The following is a 21,493-nucleotide window of genomic DNA, read 5'->3' as shown; positions in this document are numbered from 1 at the left end:
CACTCCCACTGTTAGAAACTGATCTCAAGGTCACTTTAAGCCAGGCAATTAACATTAACAGCTCCTGTGAGAAGCCTTTAGCCAACAGCATGTTACAGTATACCTGTTAGCTTCCTGGTATGAATGCCATGGTGAATAAAGCTTACAGATGATCATATACCGTGACTGAGTATATATAATGTTTAACAATGTAAGTTAACACTTTGAGGAATTAGTGTAGCTGCAATATAACAAAAATCATAAGATGATTTGTAATATCACTTTACATACATGCACATGGTATACAACAGGCCACCATTGAATGAGCGGACACAGCTTAATATTGAAAACATTTATTATGTATACAAAAAAAAATAGTTCAATAGTAAGTGTAATAATCATTATGAATGAACAAACTGACATTTGGCATGCTTCCCCCCATTAACAATAATGGATCTCTATGACAGTGATTAAGAGTTGGGCGTTAGGGCTCAATGTTTATTCACTTCACAAAAAATAAAAAAATGGAAACTATCATGTCATATCTGATTATTAAACAAATGGGTTAGAATCAAATGAAATCACTCTTATTAGCCAGATAACCCAAACTGTTGGCTACAAGATAAATAAGAACCAATGGTCAAGCAAATGTTTTAGAAATGATTCAGGAAAATGTGGAAATTCCATAATAGTATTTTTTTTCAGTTATCTGGCTGAAAGCTGAATCACACTACTTCCTGAAAACTCTCCCACGGAGTGTACAGTATACCCAAAGACAGGTAAAGTCACAGCATGTCTGCCTGTCATAGTTTGGAGCAATACTGCTCTATCAATTTGCCAGTGGAGCTCAGATTCAGATTTTAAGAAAATAGCTTAATGATAATCACAGTCTAGGGTGTGCTTCAAATAATCTATAAAACTATTGACTCTGAAATCATCTACCTTAAATGTCTGTGGTGTGACTCACTTCCAATACAAAACTAATCACAAACTATTTAGGTGAAATTGTACAACGGTCAGATTTAAACCTTTGTACATTTGCCCAGAACATTATATGAAGAATTCACTAACTTCCTGAGACCCAGTGTCACAAAGAAATACCAGTACTAATTATATACTGTAGGGGCCCAAGTAGAAACAGGCCGACAACCCACACTTTAACAAACACTGGTTAAATTATGCCAATAGGCTTTTTTATACTAGAACATGCACTTGTGGATGGTTTAGCAAATGTTCCTGGATAGCTGCTAGCCAATATTTGTCATCACATGACAGAAGCAGTCATGTCACTAACCGATTCATTTTCAGAGGTCAGTCATCTTCGATTAGCCCAGAATGTATAAGTAATCTGGCCAACACGTATGTATATCGCACATCCATCAACACCCAAACTTAATCACCCCCAGAGACCCTGACAATACAAAACTATAACATTTCATGTAAACAAACTGATTACATTAACAACAACCCTATCAAAAACAAGAATATTTAGTAATGCAAAGCACTGCATTCAAACACACATTAGGAAAAAAAATCTGTTTCCCAGGCCAATATCATTAGTTAGAAAAACAACTGAGGCAAAGCAGCTTCAGTTTACTTCAATAATTCAGATAGACAGAACACTTGTGATCCAATCAAAATGTTCTTTTTTTGCTATCCAATTGCAGTTGTGGTGATTAGGAGTAAGCCCACCCCCCTCACAGCTTACATTCACCAGTTTGAAACCAGAGCCATACAGTTTGCCACAAGTTTTTAGTGGTAGCCATGTTTACACCATAATTGTGCTTCATGGCAAGTATATTGGCATTCTTTTGACCAATATTTACAATGCTGGCCACCTGCCATAATTATGCCAAACCATCAATGGCTCTGTACAGAAACAGGTCTATTTCCTCTGAAAAAAGTCAGCCAATCTGTCCCACCACAATCAGTTTAAAATGGTATATTCTGTGATTTTAAGTTAAAATGTCTGAGAAACATGTTTTTTTCAGATATCACTATGAGTGAGTTAACTTTAGGGCCAGACTTTTTTTTAACACACAATGTTTTTTTTAAAGACTTAAACCCATGATTTGATCATCATGGTAGCATCACAGCTTCCAGCAGGGTGTCAGAGCAGAGAGGCTAGTTAAGGAGGCATTTACAGTACGTGATTCAGCACCGAGCATGGAACTCTAACACAGATAACATTCAATGTCCAAGGCAAGCAGACACATTTGCTCCTTATAGGCAAGTTTCACACAGATTTTGACCTGGTTGCCAATTTACATTCCCAATGAAGGGTCTATTTTTCAAGTTCTTCTTTGGTCTCCCTATATTACAATCTTCTCAATTCAGAGGTCGGCCCTATTTGTTTCAGGACTACTGAAATCTTTTTTTTTTATCCAATATAGCAATTATAGAACAATGCATTTAAAAATGCTGTTTTACAAATTTCCATGAATTCTACAAAACAAACCCACCCCTCTTGCTCCACCGTGCTGGGCCTGACGCTGCCAGGCATTCTACTCTTGCTGAGAGTTTAATATCACCCAAAGGCCCCCCAAGCAGCAGGATGGCTGTCTGAGGAATTAACAAGCCCTTCAGCAGTGGTAGACATATTGTGCGTGTACCCAGGACATTTCCAATTCAGGGCACTCCCGTTTCTGCTGAAGGGCCAGACAGGGCAAGCCTGGTTTCCACTACAGTGCCAAAACGGGTGTCAATCAAGGGTCCTCAATTTACTTAGTAGAAATGGTTGGTGGGGGCAACTTAAGTTTCGAATACACCAAAAGTGTTTACGATAGTATATCTAAACATTTACTTGGCCCTGGTCTAGCCTCACTCGGGCTAGCTGTGGAAACCATGCTAATGATATCAAACTACCCAGTCACTAATGGTGCTAACGTTAACAATAGTTAGCTGTCAGTTATAGCATCTACAACACACAATTGAAGGATAATATCAACATGATCCCATTAACCCCTGCCAAACAGGTCTTTTTTTCTTAAATGCCTTCTTTTTTTTATAGGAAACAAAGTGGTGAGATTTTAGAGCAACTGAGCGTTAATCTTAAAACTAGCTTTTAGAAACAAATCTAAAAGCTATCTTTTAGATTAGCTTTAGCTATCTTTGAGGAGAAAGGGGATACAGGAGAAGAGGAAACTTGAGGGAATATAGGAAAGAGGAGGGAACAAGGGAAGGAAGAAAGAGAAAAGAGGATCAGGACTGAGTTGAGGGTATCTTTATGTACAAGTCAGGATGGTGACAACAGGTCTCATTTCAAAGATTTATTGGCAGGCCATTGCCAAGATTGCAAAGTAAGTCATTGCCAAGATTCAGCAACAAAAATGTGACTAGAAATTCGTTTTCAGTACAGGAGCGCCTGTTGTCACCATCTGTCACCATAATGGACAGTCAAAACATTGAATTCATGACATTATAAAATAATACAAATCAGCATTATGTTCGAGGTCCATTATCTGGGAAGCACATATAGCATTTTCTATTAGTCAATAGATTTGCTATATTTGTTGCATTTAAACGCACCATTTGGCATTCCCAAAAATAATTAAAACAAATACTTACTATATAGACATAAAATAAAAAGGTGTAAAATGGAGCAGTGATATCTGGAAATATAAAATTCTATTACTGTCAATGCAGACATTCCCCTGTACTGGGCTGTTTTACTCAAAATTGTTTTGTAGTCGAGTCATAATCTTCTGTGTTAAGTAAAGATTATCACTACATCACCTTTTATCTAGAGCTAGTTGTTTTATTCCTATTAAAAGCGGATCCAGAGTTGAGCAGTAGAAACAGAGTCCATTAGAAACATGGCCAAAAAGTCCTTTTGTCATCTTGAACTATGAAAAGACAGCAAAACGACAAGTAACAACAGGACAAATAGAAAAATATCTGAGTGGCTCTAGAAAACAAATTGGAAGTTAAAAACAACCAGTGAGTGTTGAGGGGCTTCACATGATGGCACACTCTCTGGATGCAGTCTTTCTTCCCTGGATGGTTCAATGGATAGAGAGAGAAAATGTTAACAAATGTTTCAACTAAAAAGCATGTTCTTAGAAAATAAATACAAAATATATATCATCCCCATGAGCATTTTAAAATATATAATAACTTTCCAATCTTAATCTATCAATTATATTGCTGAGGTTATCTTAGAAGTGCTTAGTAGAGTTGCGGTGAATAGTATATTTACTGTGCCAACATTTTATAATGAGCTAGGTCAACGGTGTTGACCCCTCCTCCCCAAAAAACACTCATAGGTTTTCAAGTAAAAGGGAGGACAGTGTGAACACAGTTAATTTGGATTTTTTGACTCTTGGACATGTCACCTAATCTAAATACAAGGCCCAAGAACATAACCACATTCAACCGTTTCCATCTGGTGTCTCAAGGATGAGCAGGAGTTTGTAAATTCCTCAAAGATTTTAAGGTCAAGACTTACCCGTACCACCACTTCCTCCTCCTCATCCTCTTCATCTTCTCCATTCTCCATCTCCATCTGAGTCTTGCTGACGGTCCTTCTAGCAACCTCCTGCTCACACACAGAAACAAGAGCAGGGACAAACCAATCATGTAAGACGTTTCAGAGTCAGAAACACAGGGGCTGAGGTGTACAGGGAATGTGCTAAACTTCTATAAATAAATACAGGTAAGAGACAAATGTATCATGACAAAACACTGTACATAACTGGAGCCTGAATTGTTGACCATGGTTGCTTCAAAAAGGTTAGCATCACAGCTTCAGCTCTGGATAAGTGCGTCTGCTAAATTCCCAACTGTAATTGTACCTCCTCTATCCACTCAAACTAGTAGTATAAATAAAATAAATTAATAAACATTGTTCAAATGTCAATACCTCTCCATCAGAATTCACCAGGGTGGTAAGGATCTCACTTCCTGTGCCCCAGGAAGCCTGGCTCTTCCACAGCAGGTCAGAGGGGGGTCCATGGGCCACGCCAGCATCAGCAGACCACACCTATACACATTAACATAATGTACATTGTAGTTATGTTGGACAAACTTGAAAGCAGTGAATCTGGTCTGACCTTAAAGACCCCATGAAATCTAAATGTATTTGTTTATCACAAACGCTGAACTTGTGCTATATGCCAGTAACTGTCCCAAAAATTGCAAAAATTATATTTAGTTAAGCGATTGAGTAAATCTTTTCCTGTAGGGGGAAAAAGGTTGATGACAGATCCTGCATTCGGGTGTGTATACGTCTATTTAAATGCTTTTATAGATTTTTTTATATAACTTTTCAAAAAATTATGCCAGTTGCCAACTGCACAGGACGTGGAAAAAAATCGTCCCATACAAATATATTTGTGTCTATTGGTTTTAAGATAGACACGATTGTGGTCAACCAGTTGGTTACCACTGGACAAAATAGCTTTAGACATTTCTGTCGAGTCGATCAATTAATCCATTGTTTGATTACATGGTGAGTGACCCATTTCATTGTTTCATTGATGGTCCTCAGTTCTTACCGTAACAGACTGCCCAGCCTTGAGGACATACTTTGGAGAGAACTTGTAGACAATCTCTTCTTCTCCATCAACCTGCCTTGTCAACCGCCAGCTACCAAGAGGTTGGTCCTGTAATACATAATCTTTTATTGGCTGAGAAACAAAAGGTCTCTTCCAATGTAAATACATATCCAACAATCCAAAAATTCATAATTAGTGTACTTTAAAAAAAATGTATATGCACCAATGGTCATGTCTTCCACTAACTTCCAGATTTGTGTATTACCCATATTAGCAGTGTCCTAAACATGCTTAGTGATATGTGTTTATGTGTATATCCCTTGGGGTATTTCACTGATAACAAAAGAGCAATAGCACTCATGCAACTACAACTCCATTAATTACCTCGTCAGTATCATTAGCAAGAGCCACAGCATTTCCATCCATATCAGTGGGGGATATAGTCACGGCTCCGCTGGCGGTTGCCTCCTCCGACACGAGCAGCTGGCCCTCTCCTTCTTCCACTACCTGGCCCTCATCCAGCACATCCACCTCCACTCTCTTCCTCTTGGAAGTGCGTGAGGAAGAGGAGCCCGTCATCCTGGACACAGTCACGCGGCTGGATGGAGGGCTGGGTGACAGCTTCAGTCTGGAGAGAAACAGATTTAACACCATATTAATAATAACCAACACAGGATGTTCTTAAACTGTAAGCCCCGGCTATTTAAATCATGCTAAATAATGTGATAAAAAAAGATCAATGTGGTGAATAAATCATTGAGTCCCATTCATAACACAGAGCCGATTGTGTTACATAAAATCTGTACATAGCGTGTTCATCTCTGTATCTACTTTCACTCTTAACACTGAGTGAGCAGGATGTATCTGTCCAATCAATGAGTGAGCAGGATGTAGCTGTCCAACCAATGACCGTTTGATATCTAATAGAATTTATGCATCCCATATGTTCCGTTTTAAGGCCTTGTAGAGGTCAAACTCCATAATGTATGTATGTATGTATGTATGTATGTATGTATGTATGTATGTATGTATGTATGTATGTATGTATGTATGTATGTGTGTGTGTGTGTGTGTGTGTGTAATAGACGTACCTATGCTCTTCTCCCTCCAGCAGTTTCCTGTACGCATTGATCTCCATGTCCAAGGCTAGCTTAACATCTAGCAGCTCCTGGTACTCGTTCAGCTGGGAGTTCATCCTGTCTCTCAGTTCGTTCATCTGGTGTTCTTGAAGTTCAATGGCTCTACGGTGCTTGTCTCTCTCTGATGACAGAATGTCCTCCAGCTCTCGGGCACGGTCCTCTGAGGCCGAAGCCTAACACACAGTCATAAGAAATGTGATCAGGAACACAAAACGCAGGAGATTTGCTAACAATCTATAATGGATATTGATGGGATATGGGTGTTAAAAGGCACACCTCCTTGATTTATAACTTCATAATGGCTTTATGTGTCATACCTGTTTCTGCAGGGCACTGAACTGGTATGCCAGAGACTCTATCCTCATACGAGCCTCCTGCAGCTCCTCCCTGGCAGTGGTCGTTGCCTTGTCATTCATTTCTGAGGAGATCTTGGCATTTTCCAGCTAGAGGAAAGAAAAACAGACCGAATAGGTTAGATGGAAAAAGAGCTGGAAAGAAAAGACGGCAAAGGCAGGAACTGTGCAAAAAATCCAGGATCTCCCAACCTTGGATTGGTAGGTTGTTTCCAGCTCCTCCTTGTACAGAGACACCTGTTCATCGTGCTGTCTCCTCAGGTCCTGAGAAAAAAAACACATCACACTTTAATGAGATTTCAGAACTTCCCACAAAACTCAACAGGTTGTACTATAGTGATCGAGTAGTTACTATAAAAACAAGACAAAGACTTCTATTCTCTCAACCTTCAGAGAATGAGATTTTACTAGATTACATGGCTTGTTGTTCCTTATGTCCCAAGTTAACACTGATGTCCGACCTTAACACTGACTTCTATTTACAGGTATCTCTGTAGTTTGTATGTGGCGCTTCTCAGTCTTTTTTTAAAACCTGCAGTAACTGCACAATCTTATCTACAGCAACGGTGCAGGGGAATCCTTGCCAGCCACCCCAGTGCTATTGCAGATTTGTACTGTTGATTGCGTTACGCATTCACGACGCTTACTCAGATTTCTGTAAGGAGTCCAGTTATTCATTCAAGTCTTGAGGCCACTGTGGCCATCTATTCTTGGACATGAATTTAATCCAGCAGAGACGGTGAGACTGTATCTGTGTCAAAAGATCGGGTTGGTAGACGCCTTTGCAATACATACAAAAAAAAGGGAGGTTTACCCAACAACATGTACCCTCGCCTCGACTGCACCGGAGTAAAAATGATACATTTTTACCATTTGTCTGTCAAAACCTAAAGTGAAATGTATGAAAACCATTCAGATCTTCTCTGCTGAATAGTTTTATCTCCTTACGTATATAGCATAGCAGGCATAGAGATGAGGGTGGCATAGAGTATAAATGGTTGCCCACCGTACCTGTAAAGCCTGTGACAGTTTGAATTCGTAGTCCTGTCTTACTCCAGAGTCCACCTCCACAATCCTCTGCTCCTGTCTACGACGAGTCCCACGCACTTCCTATACAGCGATGGAAGGCACAGGCAAGACAGAAATACATAAGAGGGAAAGATGTTAATATATAATATATATGTTTTGATTATTTGTATCTGTGCTGTCCTTTATGTATGTGGGTTTGTATGTGGGGAGGGGGAGGGATCTGGGGGGGGTTGTATGTATACTTTGTGAACATTTTAAATGAAAAATAAAATATTAAAAAAATATATATATATTGTAGTACTACGACAAAAGAAAATACCATACACTCTGCATCAACATGACTACACGTGTGCATGCATACACGCACCTCTTCAAACATGCTCTTTCTGAACTCTAGATCCTCGCTCAGTGACTGACAGCGGTTCTCCAGGTCAACACGCATCAGGGTCTCGGTCTCCAACTGGCGCTTAGCAACAGCATGGCCGTCCTCCGCCTATGGATGGTTAAAAGCAAGACACTTAGATTTACCCTCATGACAGCAGGACATACACAACCCTCAATGTCCATGGTGATTCCATCTTCAATCATTAATGCCTATGGTCATGTCAAGTTTAGAATGTAGTAATACAAAAAAGATATATATATCTTTTTTTTTTAATCACTTGCTTTCTGTGAGAACATGATTGTTAAATTGACGTATCCATACCTTGGCCAGCAGACTCTTGAGGTCTCCAAGTTCAGCAGCCAGAGCAGCATTCTGGCTCAGCGCTGTATTCAGAGCTGCTTCACTCTGATTCAGCTGACCTTCCAGAGCGCTGGCCCGGGACATAGATGCCGACAGGTCACCATCCTTTTTCTTTAGACTGTAGGAGGAGGGATGGAGGAAGGAAGGATTAATGTAGGCAGAGAGACGGTTGGACCACAAGAGTGAAAGAGTTTTTACAATCCAAGCATTTCAAAACTGGAACTGAAACCTGCCATTGCCAAATTATATTTGTTCAGGTTGGAGGAATTGTAATCCCTCAAGATAAGGCAGTTAGGCCCAGTGATTATATTCTATTTTTATTTTAAGTTTCAATAAAGTCAGGACATTTCATGTCTGAACTCGTAACCATTCCCAACTTCCTGGCAGAGAAAGGCTCCATAGCAACCTCTCAAATAAAACAAACAAACAAGAGAAGTTCAACTCAGAGAATAATTTGATCCGTCTGCTGGACTTATAGAATTTATAAAAATAAAGTTACGTACTGGAGAAAAATAAAGTTACGTACTGGAGAAATTCAAATGTTTATGTATTCATTAAATAAAAACATTATCACTACTCATACATATATCAAAGTGAAATATCTTCTTTCTTGAGTATCGTCCAGCAATGCCCTCTCCTCCCACCCAAGTTCCATATCTAACCACACAGCCCATCCCCCCCTTCCCCCATACCTCTGCTCTTTCCTCTCCCTTCATCCCATCCCCCCTCTCTCCCCACAGCCCCTCTCCATAATAGGCTTAAAGACCAAGCTCCAAGTCACCGACACTTCCTTCAGCTTAAATAGCTCTCCAGATATTCAGCAACTATTTCATTAATTGGTGTCCCCAGAAAGACTGATGGTATGTTCCCCTGTAACTTTTATAAAATGAATCTGTGACTCAAAGTTATATCCACAGACTATTATCTGTTTCTGTTCATCTGTCTGGATTGATGTCAAGTTGTCAACCAGTTTTCTCACATGAAGTTGAGATTAATTAGATGATTGCCTTGTCTTGCACTTAAAGCCAACAATCAGTAAATCCATTGTATAAGACACATGCAGACCAACAGATGAACCTACATACATATATACACACACACATACATATTTGCATACACAGTATACCACAAGCTATAACCCTACATTGTTTTGATGGGTCAAAAACCATGTAGAAAATACATTTAACCAATGTAGTGAGGTCATGACACATTGTGAGCTTGTAGATCAGCTATTTTCGGTGCGCTACACTGTCGTACGAAGGGGTATAAATAAACATAGCCAGTGGAAGGGGACGGGGGCTCGTAGCCTTGTAGAGAGAGGCAGACGCTCTATAAAGAGAGCCCATGGTAGACGGACACTCAGTCCCATCTATACAGCTCCTGCCAGTCCGCCCGCATTCACGTTGACCGATTATATTATCATCACTTTAATGGTGTGCTGTGCGGTAATCTCCCTCATTAAAGTGTGATATTTCTGGGAATCAATTAATTTGTGTTTTATGGATGTGTGAACCACAGTGAAAACTTTATTACACAAAAACCTTTTGAAAACAAATACTAGAAAGCAGGCTGCAAAAGGCAGTTTGTTTTTCAATGCACCGCCTTTTACTACAAATACCTTATCCAAATACCATGCATTCCAGTCTCAACGGGTTCCTAGACGTGCCTCAAGCTAAAACCAACCTGGATTGTTGTCTTTTACAAGCTTTTGCGCTTACGGCTAATTGCTCAAACCCAATGGTTTACATGACTTAAAGGGATACTTCACTCTCCCGACGGGGACACATTTAAAAAAATTATTAAAAATAAATGAAAAAAGTTATGGAAAATTCATGGCCCCCTCACGCATTAGTAGGACACTCTAATGCGTGAGGGGGCCATGAATTTTCCATAACTTTTTTCATTTATTTTTAATAATTTTTTTAAATGTGTCCCCGGCCCGAGAGTGAAGTATCCCTTTAACTCATTTTAACTGATCTTAATGCATAGGCATTCCTGGAATCTGCCATCACCATTTAATCAAACTATTTTGGTCACATACAGTGAGATATAAGGACAACAAACTTGTTGACAAAACATTAAATGAACGTGGATACTACCTGCTCTAACTGAATTTCAGTAACAGGCATAATTCCTGTTACTGAAAATCCATATTTGGCCTTTACAGATATAGCCTATACTTGATGAACAAAATGGAAAACACAACACATTCCTTTCTCACGTAGTAATTACATCACCCTCAGGCCAAGGAAACATCCGATCAAGTTTGTAGGACTACCTTTACTGTGTGTTTAGCATGGAACATTACCTGCGTGTAGTTTCATCCAGTTCAGACTGAGCCTTGCCCAGATCAATCTGCAATCTGGCCCTCTCTCTAGCCGTCTCATCCAAAACACGCCTTGCATCCGCAAGCTCTGCCTCATATAGAGCCTTCAGACCCGTCACCTACACAGAGGGAGAAACAAACACACAGACAGAGTTTATTACATTAAAAGAACGCTTCTTGAATCCACTGAAAGTATATCAGACTTTCAAGCATATAGCAGAAGATGATTATTCTGGCTAAATATTAGATATTGGCTAAAAGAAAAATCTCTTTTGATAACAACTTCAACTTTTTTCCAATCAGTATTTGGGTGTAATTAAAAGTAATTCCCTCCCTACTGTTGAGTGGATAGGGAGGGTCTCAAAGGTGTGAATTGGAGGTGTGAGATTTCCAATCACAGAAAACAGAGGCCATTCTTTTCAACATGATGATGTCACACAACTTACAAAAAGCTAATGTCAAGCTAACCCCCAAAAAAGCACAATCCAATGGAGAGAGCAAGTTCCAGGCAGTGGAGGGAGGAATGTTTATTTAGTAACTTTTTATCAGATATGCAGGCTATACAAGCTGAGAATGAAGAAGTGATTTTGGCTGTAAAACAGCAAACATAGTCTGTCTGTAATTGAAGGCTTGATTTGTTGCATTGAATATTTCAGCTTTATAATGAAAGGGAATAAGTGTTAAATGTTTTTTTCTTTACAAACAGCCCCTCTTTTCCTAATGATTGATCAAAATGCATCATTTTTTTATTTTAGTTGAAAGCTAGAAAAGCGTGCTTCACCTCAAGGCAAACAATAAACTTCAACTGTCGAACCAACTGCAACTCAAAAGTCAGATTTAAAATTTGAATGGAGGTCCCATGCTCCGCCCATCTGGCTAGCATGTGGACAACACCACTATTGATACTACAGAGAGAAGGGGAAGGGGACAAAAACAGGGAGTGGAGGAGTTGGAAGTCTGTTAGGAGGGAGGTTCCCGCTACAGCTAGCAAGTCTACAACAACATACTGACATGGAACAGCTGGATGGGAAGAGAAGCAAGTGTGAGGGGAGTGCAAAAGAGCGGGAAGAAAGACTTTAAAGCAGTGATATGGAAAGAGAGGGAGGAGAGGAAAGAGGGAGAAAAAGAGGGCGGTGAGGAATGCAGGCGAACGTAGAAAAAATAAGTGAGGAATGTAGAGAGGAGGAGACTCTAGCTAGAGACAGGAGGGGAGAAAAATACAGATGGGCAGAAGAGGGTTATATAGGAACAGCCAGCATTCTAAAGCTCTAGTGCTAAAGGTAGAGCTTGGCGCATTGACACAATACTTAGACTCCATCAGCACTTCCACTCTACATCGAAACAATATGGAAGAATGTTAGAATGCTGTTGTATGACTCTAGGAGGCTAAATGGCTGACAAGGGAACATTTACAACAATTTTATATCACCTGGTAAACACACTATTGTTTACTTGGACACACCTTGACAGGTGTGTCCAAGCCTACTTTTGGTCAGTGCCATGGCCCCAGAAGAGCACACTTTTTTTTTATCAGTCAGGTGTCAAAGAATGACCTGGATGACCATTAACCTCCCCCCTCAAACTCTCAGCTGCCAGTGAGTTTCAGAGAGGAAGACTATGCAGCTGTTCCTTGCCTGTGGCACAAAGGGTTACTTGAATGGTGACATTGCCATCACCAGTTCTTAGCCTATAGTATCATCAAAATACTTCTTAATGGGTTTTTAAAAACTTTACTGAATGAAGCATCTCTGAAAAGCCAGACAACACCACACCCGAGTTTTCAATCTTTTACAAATGATTGATAGTGAGGTCAGTCCACGCCCAACTGAGGCAAAAGTAAGCTGGTTATCCAGAATGTCTGGTTATCAAAACAACAATATAAAAACACTCAAGGAATAAACCCGCATTTTAACCAAATCAGGAACATCCTCATTATCAAATTCAGGGGCAAAACGAAAAAAATAAATAAAATTATACAAACATGGTTGCTCTGGGTGCAGGCATAGCACTGGTTTTGAAAGCATCCGGCTTTTTAAACCACTATGATTAACTCTCAAACCCACAAATACGCCGCGTACATTTAGTACATTTCAGACAATGAGCTGCCCCGTCCAGTCTGTCCTATGAGTTTGAAGGGAGAGCGGACGGGACCGAGGCTCAACGCTTCTCAACATGTCCGCCGTGGAGCCGGTAGGCGCGCACCACCTCCCGCTCAATCCACCCACCGGCTCCCGTTAACCACTTAAACACATCTATTCTTAGTAAAAAAAAAAACGAACCTTAGTTACTATACTTAGAAACCCCCCTATCTCTACATCAAAATTCCGATCTACAAGCTCACAACGCGTCGCGAGCATGTAGAGCTGCTATTTTTGGGGCAAACGTTTCCCCCAGACTATGGATGCTAGTGGGGTTCAAGTGGTTAACGTGAATGAAATGAACAGTCAAGATGTCATCAATTAACACGTGCGTCTTAATGCATCCATTAACGCATTAAGTCACAGATTATGAGAGAGTGGAGTGGAAGCATCAGAGCTTCTAGAGTGAAGACAGATGGTTATGTGAAGCATCAACGTTAGCTTTATGTAGCCTCTTGATTCTGCAAACTATTGTCTTCAATGTCTTGACTCTTTGTTGTGGTTTGAATCCGATTCATTCTGCACGGCATCTCTGAATTGATTTCTGTGCATTGTGTTTATATCGAGTGTTGGTGAAAAGTTAAATAGTTCTTTAAATCGCAGACATTAGTATTTACTATTCATCTATACTAAGTAACTACTACAGGGAACACACTGGGATGTTTTAGTGTGGCTCCTCAGCACAGCACCAGTGTTGCCATATTTTGCGAGAAATAAGCAAACAGGTCTAGGAAAACAAGCCCAAAAGAAGCAACTATAGGCCACATGAGATCTGCTATTTTCAAAAACTCTTGCACTAAAATGTGGATTTTCCTTTTTTTGAAACATGCCAAGACAAAAAAAAAATCCCTGAGGCACAAAACATTGAAAATGTTTGAGAACCACTGGTTAAAAATAGTAATTAAAACATGGTGGAAGCAAAGCCTAGATAAGCAAGTACACCTCAGACAGCCCACCTCTCTGGTGGTAACCTCCTCAGACTATAATAATAATATTTTTTCATAATAAATGATAATAATAATAATAATAATAAATAAATAATTGATTCTAAATTTTTTAATTAAATAACGATAATAACACAAACTAATAGTACTTCAGGTCAGGGAACACATTGGGGATGTTTCAGTGTGGCCCCTCTCCTCTCCTAGGCTCAGCTCAGCCCTTACCTCTCTGGTGGTCACCTCCTCCTTCTCGGACACCTTGACCATAAGCCGGTCGTTCTCCAGCTCCAGGGACCGGACGCGGTCGATATAGACGGCCAGCCGGTCGTTGAGGTGCTGGAGCTCCTGCTTCTCCTGCAGGCGGGAGATGCGGGTGGGCGACAGCGGGGTGGAGGCCGCCGGCCGGGGGCCCGATTCACGGCTGGGAGTAGCAGTCGCCATAACGGATCCTCTCTTCTCTTTTAAACAAACCCAACAAGAGTCGCTCCTCCTGCTCTAGCTTTTAAAAAAAAAGCTCACAGATTCACTTTAGACTTTAAACTGCTGCTAAAATCCCACTCGGTCCGAGTTAGCGAACTAGTTAGAATGAGTTTGTTTACCAACAAACCGTCGTGTGTAAAATAAATGAATGAAACGCAGCAGCGTGTTCTCGTAGTTCCAGTTTGAAAGAGAAGTCTTGCTGCTCTCTCTGCTGCTGCTGCGGGAACAAAGATGGCCGACGGGCTCACGCGGGCCGCGCCAAAAGGGGAGACGTGACGCAACCACTTCCGGACTCCGCGCGGTGGGTCATGGGAGGTGGAGTTTATACTTTAGGCGCGGGTCGGTGTCGCGCGACCAGGGTTGCCATGCCCGCTTATTATAAGCGACTTTGGGCTTGTGTTGCGGGTTGCAGTTTTTTTAAAACTTTATTTCTAAAGTGTAGTTGCTTATTTGGGCTTGTTTCTAAAGTGTAGTTGCTTATTTGGGCTTGTTTCTAGTGTAGTTGTTTATTTGGGCTTGTTTCTAAAGTGTAGTTTCTTATTTGGGCTTGTTTCTAACGTGTAGTTTCTTATTTGGGCTTGTTTCTAAAGTGTAGTTGCTTATTTGGGCTTGTTTCTAAAGTGTAGTTTCTTATTTGGGCTTGTTTCTAAAGTGTAATTGCTTATTTGGGCTTGTTTCCTAATGTTGTTTAAACCTAGCCTGGTAAACCCTCCCTCCGGAAATCTCATTTCTATTTGATTCCTGGAGTGAAATGGAATTGAGATTTCCGGAGGGAGGGTTTACCAGGCTAGTTTAAACCATGCAGTGGTTCTCAAACCTTTTCATGGCAAGGACCCTCAAAGTAATATGTATTTGTCCACAGACCCCCCCATCTCAACATATTTGTGTCAGGGACTCCCATCCAAGATTTGTGTTGTTAAAATGTTTCAACAATGTGAAATGAAAAAAACGCTCGTTATGAGCTAGCTCCATAAAGAACCTCTCACTCCGCTATACAGCTCCGAGATGAGGTTCTATGTCGTTACCTTCCAGAATCGGGTATACGTCCGCCAAGGCTCCGCTGTTTACCCTTTTGTATACGTCGTATCCCAAAACTAATGGTAGATTCCAAGCCGCACGGATGTTTAAAGTTTGGAACGGAATGGAACATTTTAGGAACGGAGCGAAACTACCCATTTAAATCGCTTATTTAGTCAGCCTGTGGCCATGTTTCCCATTCAACCCGGAAAACCCCCCTACGTCCGCTGCCAGTACTGCTCCCGGTTTGGCTACAATGGGAAACATGGCCACAGGCTGACTGAATAAGCGATTTAAATGGGTAGTTTCGCTCCGTTCCTAAAATGTTCCATTCCGTTCCAAACTTTAAACATCCGTGCGGCTTGGAATCTACCATTAGTTTTGGGATACGACGTATACAAAAGGGTAAACAGCGGAGCCTTGGCGGACGTATACACGATTCTGGAAGGTAACGACATAGAACCTCATCTCGGAGCTGTATAGCGGAGTGAGAGGTTCTTTATGGAGCTAGTTATGAGCTTGTAGTTCGTCTATTTTCAAAAAGGCCGTAGCCTGCAGGTCGCTTCTTTTGGGCTTGTTTTCATAGAACTTGTTGCTTGTTTCTCTCGCAAAATCTGGCAACCATGTTTATACCATCCATGCCCATTCAGGAGGACGACTAATAAATAATTACAGCTGACGCCGGGGGTTATATATATTAACGTTGAAAGATATTTTCGTCAGTAATAACCACAGAGCTCAACATTGTTTTGTTTAATGATTTGCATCAAGTTTGTAAACTTGATTATTGGTCCCATAAATAATCTCAAACTACACTGACTGAAAAATGTGCCCCAGTGCCCAATGTGTAATCAATACAATTATTGTGTTAATAACACATTGTTCTGCTACAGAAGGCATTCTATAATCAGTTAAAAATAAAATCTCTACTGTTCTGTACGATAACGGTGTGGCCTCTTATGCTTGCTGATACTTTGACATTGTATAAATAACCTAATAAACTAATCACATCATCATGATCTGATCTGCAGTGGTGTAAAGTAACTGTACATTTGCTTTGTAGTGCTGTACTACAGTTTTGAGGTCGTTTTACATTACTGGAGTATTTCCAATTTCGGTACTTTTACTTCTACTCCATACATCTCAGAGGATAATATTGTACTTTTACTCCACTTTGTAGATTTAAATTTAGAAAAATGTGAGTACTTCTTCCATCACTGACTGAGGGCCTGAGGGAGCCAACTGCTGTCTCTGCTCATCAGACCCTGCTGTCTATGCATCAGACACGTCATTTCAAGCTTTGAACCCACTGGCTGTATATAAAACATATAGTAATATAACTATGCATGTAAACACCCCGACCTCCCTGCATACTAACGTAACACGACACCATAAAAGCAGTTATTCGTCTGAAATCAATTAAGACACTTTTGCACTTTCGAAATATAACAACTAGGGATCTGGGATTAATTTCGGGTCGTATTACTCAGTGGTGGAAAGTAACTATGTACTGAATACTGTACTTAAATAAAATGTTGAGGTATTTTTACTTTACTGGAGTGTTTTCAATTCTCAATACTTTACGTCTGCTCCACTACATCTCAGAGGCAAATATTGTACTTTTACTCCACTACAATTATTTGAAAACTTAAAGGGATACTTCACTTTCGGGCCGGGGACACATTTAAAAAAAATATTAAAAATAAATGAAAAAAGTTATGGAAAATTCATGGCCCCCTCACACATTAGTAGGACACTCTAATGCGTGAGGGGGCCATGAATTTTCCATAACTTTTTTCATTTATTTTTAATATTTTTTTTAAATGTGTCCCCGGCCCTAAAGTGAAGTATCCCTTTAAGTTACTAGTTAATTTGTAGATATGGATTATTATTACAAAACATACATTAACCACTTCAGCCATTTAAAAATAGCCGATCTACAACCTCACAGCAACGCATTGTGTGCTTGTAGATCTGCTATTTTCGAAAGATTTTTATACATTTGAAAACTTGTGAAATGGGACACTCTGCATAATGAGTACTTTCTACTTATGGTAGTTTAAGTACATTTTCATACCAATACTTTTGTACTTTTACTCAAGTAAATTTTGTATTCCGGACTTTTGTATTCCGGAAAAAATACCTTTTCCACCACTAGCTAAAACTTATGAGTGGCCAAGTTTTCGTAATGAAGTCCTCCTCCCAGCCACCAGAGGGTGCTGTAGACATCCCAACCTCGTGTTGAAAGACCTCATTACCCAGCATCCCCCTCTGAACATTCCTTCCGGCCCGACAGCCATTACAGAAAGCAGGTAAGAAATAAGCGATGAAATTAAACCAACACAATCTGCCACGAATCAACGCAATCAAACATCCAAAACACAATCAAATTAAACTACATGAATCTACTGATATCAAATAACTCGTGTCTTAAATATTGTGTGTCTACTAATAAGGATACAGTTGTAAATATTACATCGAAGTCGCAGCTCTTGACTGGCCTTCATGCTACTCACTACACAGCAGTGCAACACTTGACACAACTCATAGTGAAATGTTTACAATATATTATTAGTTTGCGTATATTCACTGCAGCACTGCATTAAAGATAGACGGCAAATTAGTTGTTTCGTTCCGCACGAAACCAGTCAATGCTCTGTATATTGTCACCCTACCGGTATTTAGCTAAATGCTACTATTTGGTTTAAAGCTTAGTTGTTCATCAGTCCTAGTCCGTGATTAATATAGCTAGTTATGAAAACCGCAATAAGCAGACCGCTAAAGCATTTAAGAAATGTACGTGGTCTTATGTGATGGATTTCGTTAATTGGCGACAAGGTGGCTCCACGCACAACCTGACAGTTTTGTTTGAATACTTAAAATTGAAATGTAAACACGAGGTACAGTCATTCAGGTTAAAAGAATAACACGTCCTGGGGACTTGTTTCCAATGTAGTCTCGTGTAGTTAATTAATCAACATAGCATAAAAAATGTATGCATGTCATCAACAAAATAAAAGACTGTACAAAAGGAGAAGGGAAACGTGAATGACACCTTTCTATGGGAAATTGCATTTATCTCCCAGTGTCCTGCCTGATGTTTTTTCAGGCTAGTTTTGATAGAATCCAGTGATTTACATCTTTCAATGAATGGAAGGTGTCAGGGCATTCCACATTTTGGTGGCAGAGGAGGATGAATTTTCCCATGTTAGCTCTATATTTGGGTAGTACCAGATCATTGTCGCTCCCTCTAGTTGTGGGTGTCACTCACTTTGTAGCAAATATGCATGGACTTAACACATTTATATTGTGTTGTTAAGCTAATTAGTGTATTTAAACATGTAACGTTTTATACACATGTAACGTTTTATACACGCATCCACTTTATTTTATACACGCATCCGTAGTTGACATGAGATGGGTTGGTAGAGATGCTCAATGTCAGGGCAGTTATACCAGATTAGGGTAATAGTTTAGGTCTGGGAAGTAGATGCATGTCAATTAACCTGAAGTCTCTGTTCTCTCTTCTCCAGACATGGCTATCCGCTACCCGATGGCCGTAGGCCTTAACAAAGGCCACCCGGTCACCAAGAACGTCACTGCGCCCAAACACAGCCGCAGACGTGGTGTAAGTAGACAGTAGATGGTTGACATGGTGTGGAGTAAATGGAATTATATCACTTGCTGAAATGTTGTTGCGTTAACCTGCTGCTGGAAAGAAAACATAATATGGCTTATCCACAGAAGCAACATTAAGACTGATCACATTGTGGCCACTAACCCACATTGCTATTAAGTTTGGCACAGTCTCCAATGTGTCCTAGTCAAAATGGTTAGGTGGCAGGTGCTGGTAGAAAATATACTTTTGTAGCAATGCAACATTGTGGGCAGCAAGTCCCGCTGTCAGTGTTAAGTGAATTGTACATACATTAGTGTCTTTATGAAGTATGGAAATACATTGGTTTTAACTGAACTCTCCTTACCTTTTACCCCAGCGTCTCACCAAGCACAGCAAGTTTGTGCGTGACATGATCCGTGAGGTGTGTGGTTTTGCTCCTTACGAGAGGCGAGCCATGGAGTTGCTGAAGGTGTCCAAGGACAAGAGAGCCCTCAAGTTCATCAAGAAGAGGGTACGTGTCTTGTGGGATAGCTTGAACTCTAACTGTGATGTATTTTGTGTCTTGGCGATGCATGGGATAAACTTGAAAGCAGAGTGTGATGCAATGTGCCAACTGCATTTTTTTAACTCCCTTGTGTGATGTGGGGCGCTCGCAGAAAGTAGCTGTTCTACAAGCACAACGCATTGCAATGCGAGACATGTTGTGAACTTGTAGCTCTCCTTAATGTTCGTTGTAATCAACAGTAAGGAGTCACAAGTTCATAACTTGGCTGTCTTCAGTCCAGTGTTACGTTTAAGTCCCCCCAGTAGTGCAACATTGTGCATCATACCAGAAGATTCCTACCTATACATTCCTACCAATACTACAGTGGGGGAATTCAGTTGTCAATGTAAAGTAAGGTTGATTGCTAATCTTGAATTTATACCACTGATTTGTGTCTGTCATTTGTATCAAAGTATCAGTTTATGCACCAGCACTATTTTAAAAGTGCAGTTTAGCACCGGTATTGGATAAAACCCAACAATGCCTAACTCTAGTGAAGAAGATACTTTTGACAGTCTGAATTCTGTTCCTTAGTTTAGAGCTGGTTGTCATTAAGGTAGGGGTACTGACAGTGATTAGCTGTCGAGCACAACTTGAGGTCTAATTGGGTGCAAGGTTATTGGCTACATTTCAAATACCCCACAGCTATATAAAAAAAAACATGCTTCTGTAGGTTTTGTGACCCAGAATGATTTTACTGCTATAAACAAAAATATATTTGAGGTGCTTGATACCCGGCCAGTAGTAGTTATGGTTTACTTGATCATTATCCAAATTGGTGAGGCTGGGGAGAAGGGTCTGTCCGTCTTTCCAGAGAGGCTTGATTGGTAACTTGAGTTATGCTCTTTGATGTAGTTGTATCTGACAGCAAACACTAGTGATGCTGAATTCAGGTAAACTGGTCTCAAAATCACGTTTTGCACACAAATTAATGTAAACAAAGGAGATGGTAAACATATATGAAATGAATCCTGGCAGCTTCTCAATTTAATGGAAATGCAATGTACTATGTTAAACTTAAAATGTTGGTCCCTTCACAACTAAACTATAGCATAAGAGTGCTTATAGAAATGAGTAGACACAGGACAGGAGACACTATAAACACTATTGACTAAGTTGGGGAAATGTTAAATGTCTTATGGTCATATTCATCTGTAATGATGTTTGTCAATGTTGTTTTCCTCAGATTGGAACTCACGTCCGCGCCAAGAGAAAGAGGGAAGAGCTGAGCAACGTGCTTGCCGCTATGAGGAAGGCCGCTGCAAAGAAAGATTAATCTGGCTCAAATGTGAAAGACTAAAATGTTGTTTCATTAAAATGTTGTTTGATAAAAGTTAAACATCTACTTTGTGTAATGTGAATGATTATATAACCATTATGGGTGTAAAGTAGGTGACAGAGGAACTTGTGCCTTATTTATTCTTGGTTGCGCATCACACGTCAAAAATTGCTGATCTACAAATTTACAAATTTGCAACGTGTTGAGTTTGATCTGCATTTTAGAAATCAGGCTTTAGATCTATTACATAAGACCACTACAAATTAAAATCCCCCCTTCAAACTATCTTATCAGGTCAGAAACATGTAGATTAACGAAACCAGTATGTGATATAGTACGCTAGTACAATGTTTATCAATACCAAAGACAGATTGGTTGATTTTGAAATTGTTGCAGTAGATGGGGAGAA

At 40.1% G+C, this 21,493-nt stretch overlaps 2 protein-coding genes across 2 annotated transcripts; one reads left to right on the top strand and one right to left on the bottom strand.

The window, feature by feature from the left end:
- Positions 1 to 311: 311 nt before the first annotated feature.
- On the bottom strand, positions 312 to 14,857 carry lmnb2 (lamin B2). The gene is made up of 13 exons (XM_080429758.1): positions 14,371 to 14,857; positions 11,049 to 11,185; positions 8,702 to 8,858; positions 8,363 to 8,488; positions 7,978 to 8,076; positions 7,159 to 7,230; positions 6,931 to 7,056; positions 6,566 to 6,786; positions 5,859 to 6,102; positions 5,475 to 5,582; positions 4,841 to 4,960; positions 4,427 to 4,516; positions 312 to 3,974 (listed from the first exon to the last, which is right to left on the bottom strand). The coding sequence occupies exons 1-13, from the start codon at positions 14,584 to 14,586 to the stop codon at positions 3,936 to 3,938; spliced, it is 1,755 nt and encodes a 584-aa protein (XP_080285884.1). The 5' UTR covers positions 14,587 to 14,857; the 3' UTR covers positions 312 to 3,935.
- Positions 14,858 to 17,891: 3,034 nt separating this feature from the next.
- On the top strand, positions 17,892 to 21,150 carry rpl36 (ribosomal protein L36). The gene is made up of 4 exons (XM_080429815.1): positions 17,892 to 17,954; positions 19,176 to 19,270; positions 19,638 to 19,772; positions 20,992 to 21,150. The coding sequence occupies exons 2-4, from the start codon at positions 19,178 to 19,180 to the stop codon at positions 21,079 to 21,081; spliced, it is 318 nt and encodes a 105-aa protein (XP_080285941.1). The 5' UTR covers positions 17,892 to 17,954; positions 19,176 to 19,177; the 3' UTR covers positions 21,082 to 21,150.
- Positions 21,151 to 21,493: the final 343 nt, after the last annotated feature.

Source organism: Gymnoscopelus braueri, assembly GCF_963280865.1.
Source record: "Gymnoscopelus braueri genome assembly, chromosome: 6".
Classification (NCBI taxonomy): Eukaryota; Metazoa; Chordata; class Actinopteri; order Myctophiformes; family Myctophidae; genus Gymnoscopelus; species Gymnoscopelus braueri.
This window is presented reverse-complemented; position numbering and strand designations above follow the sequence as displayed.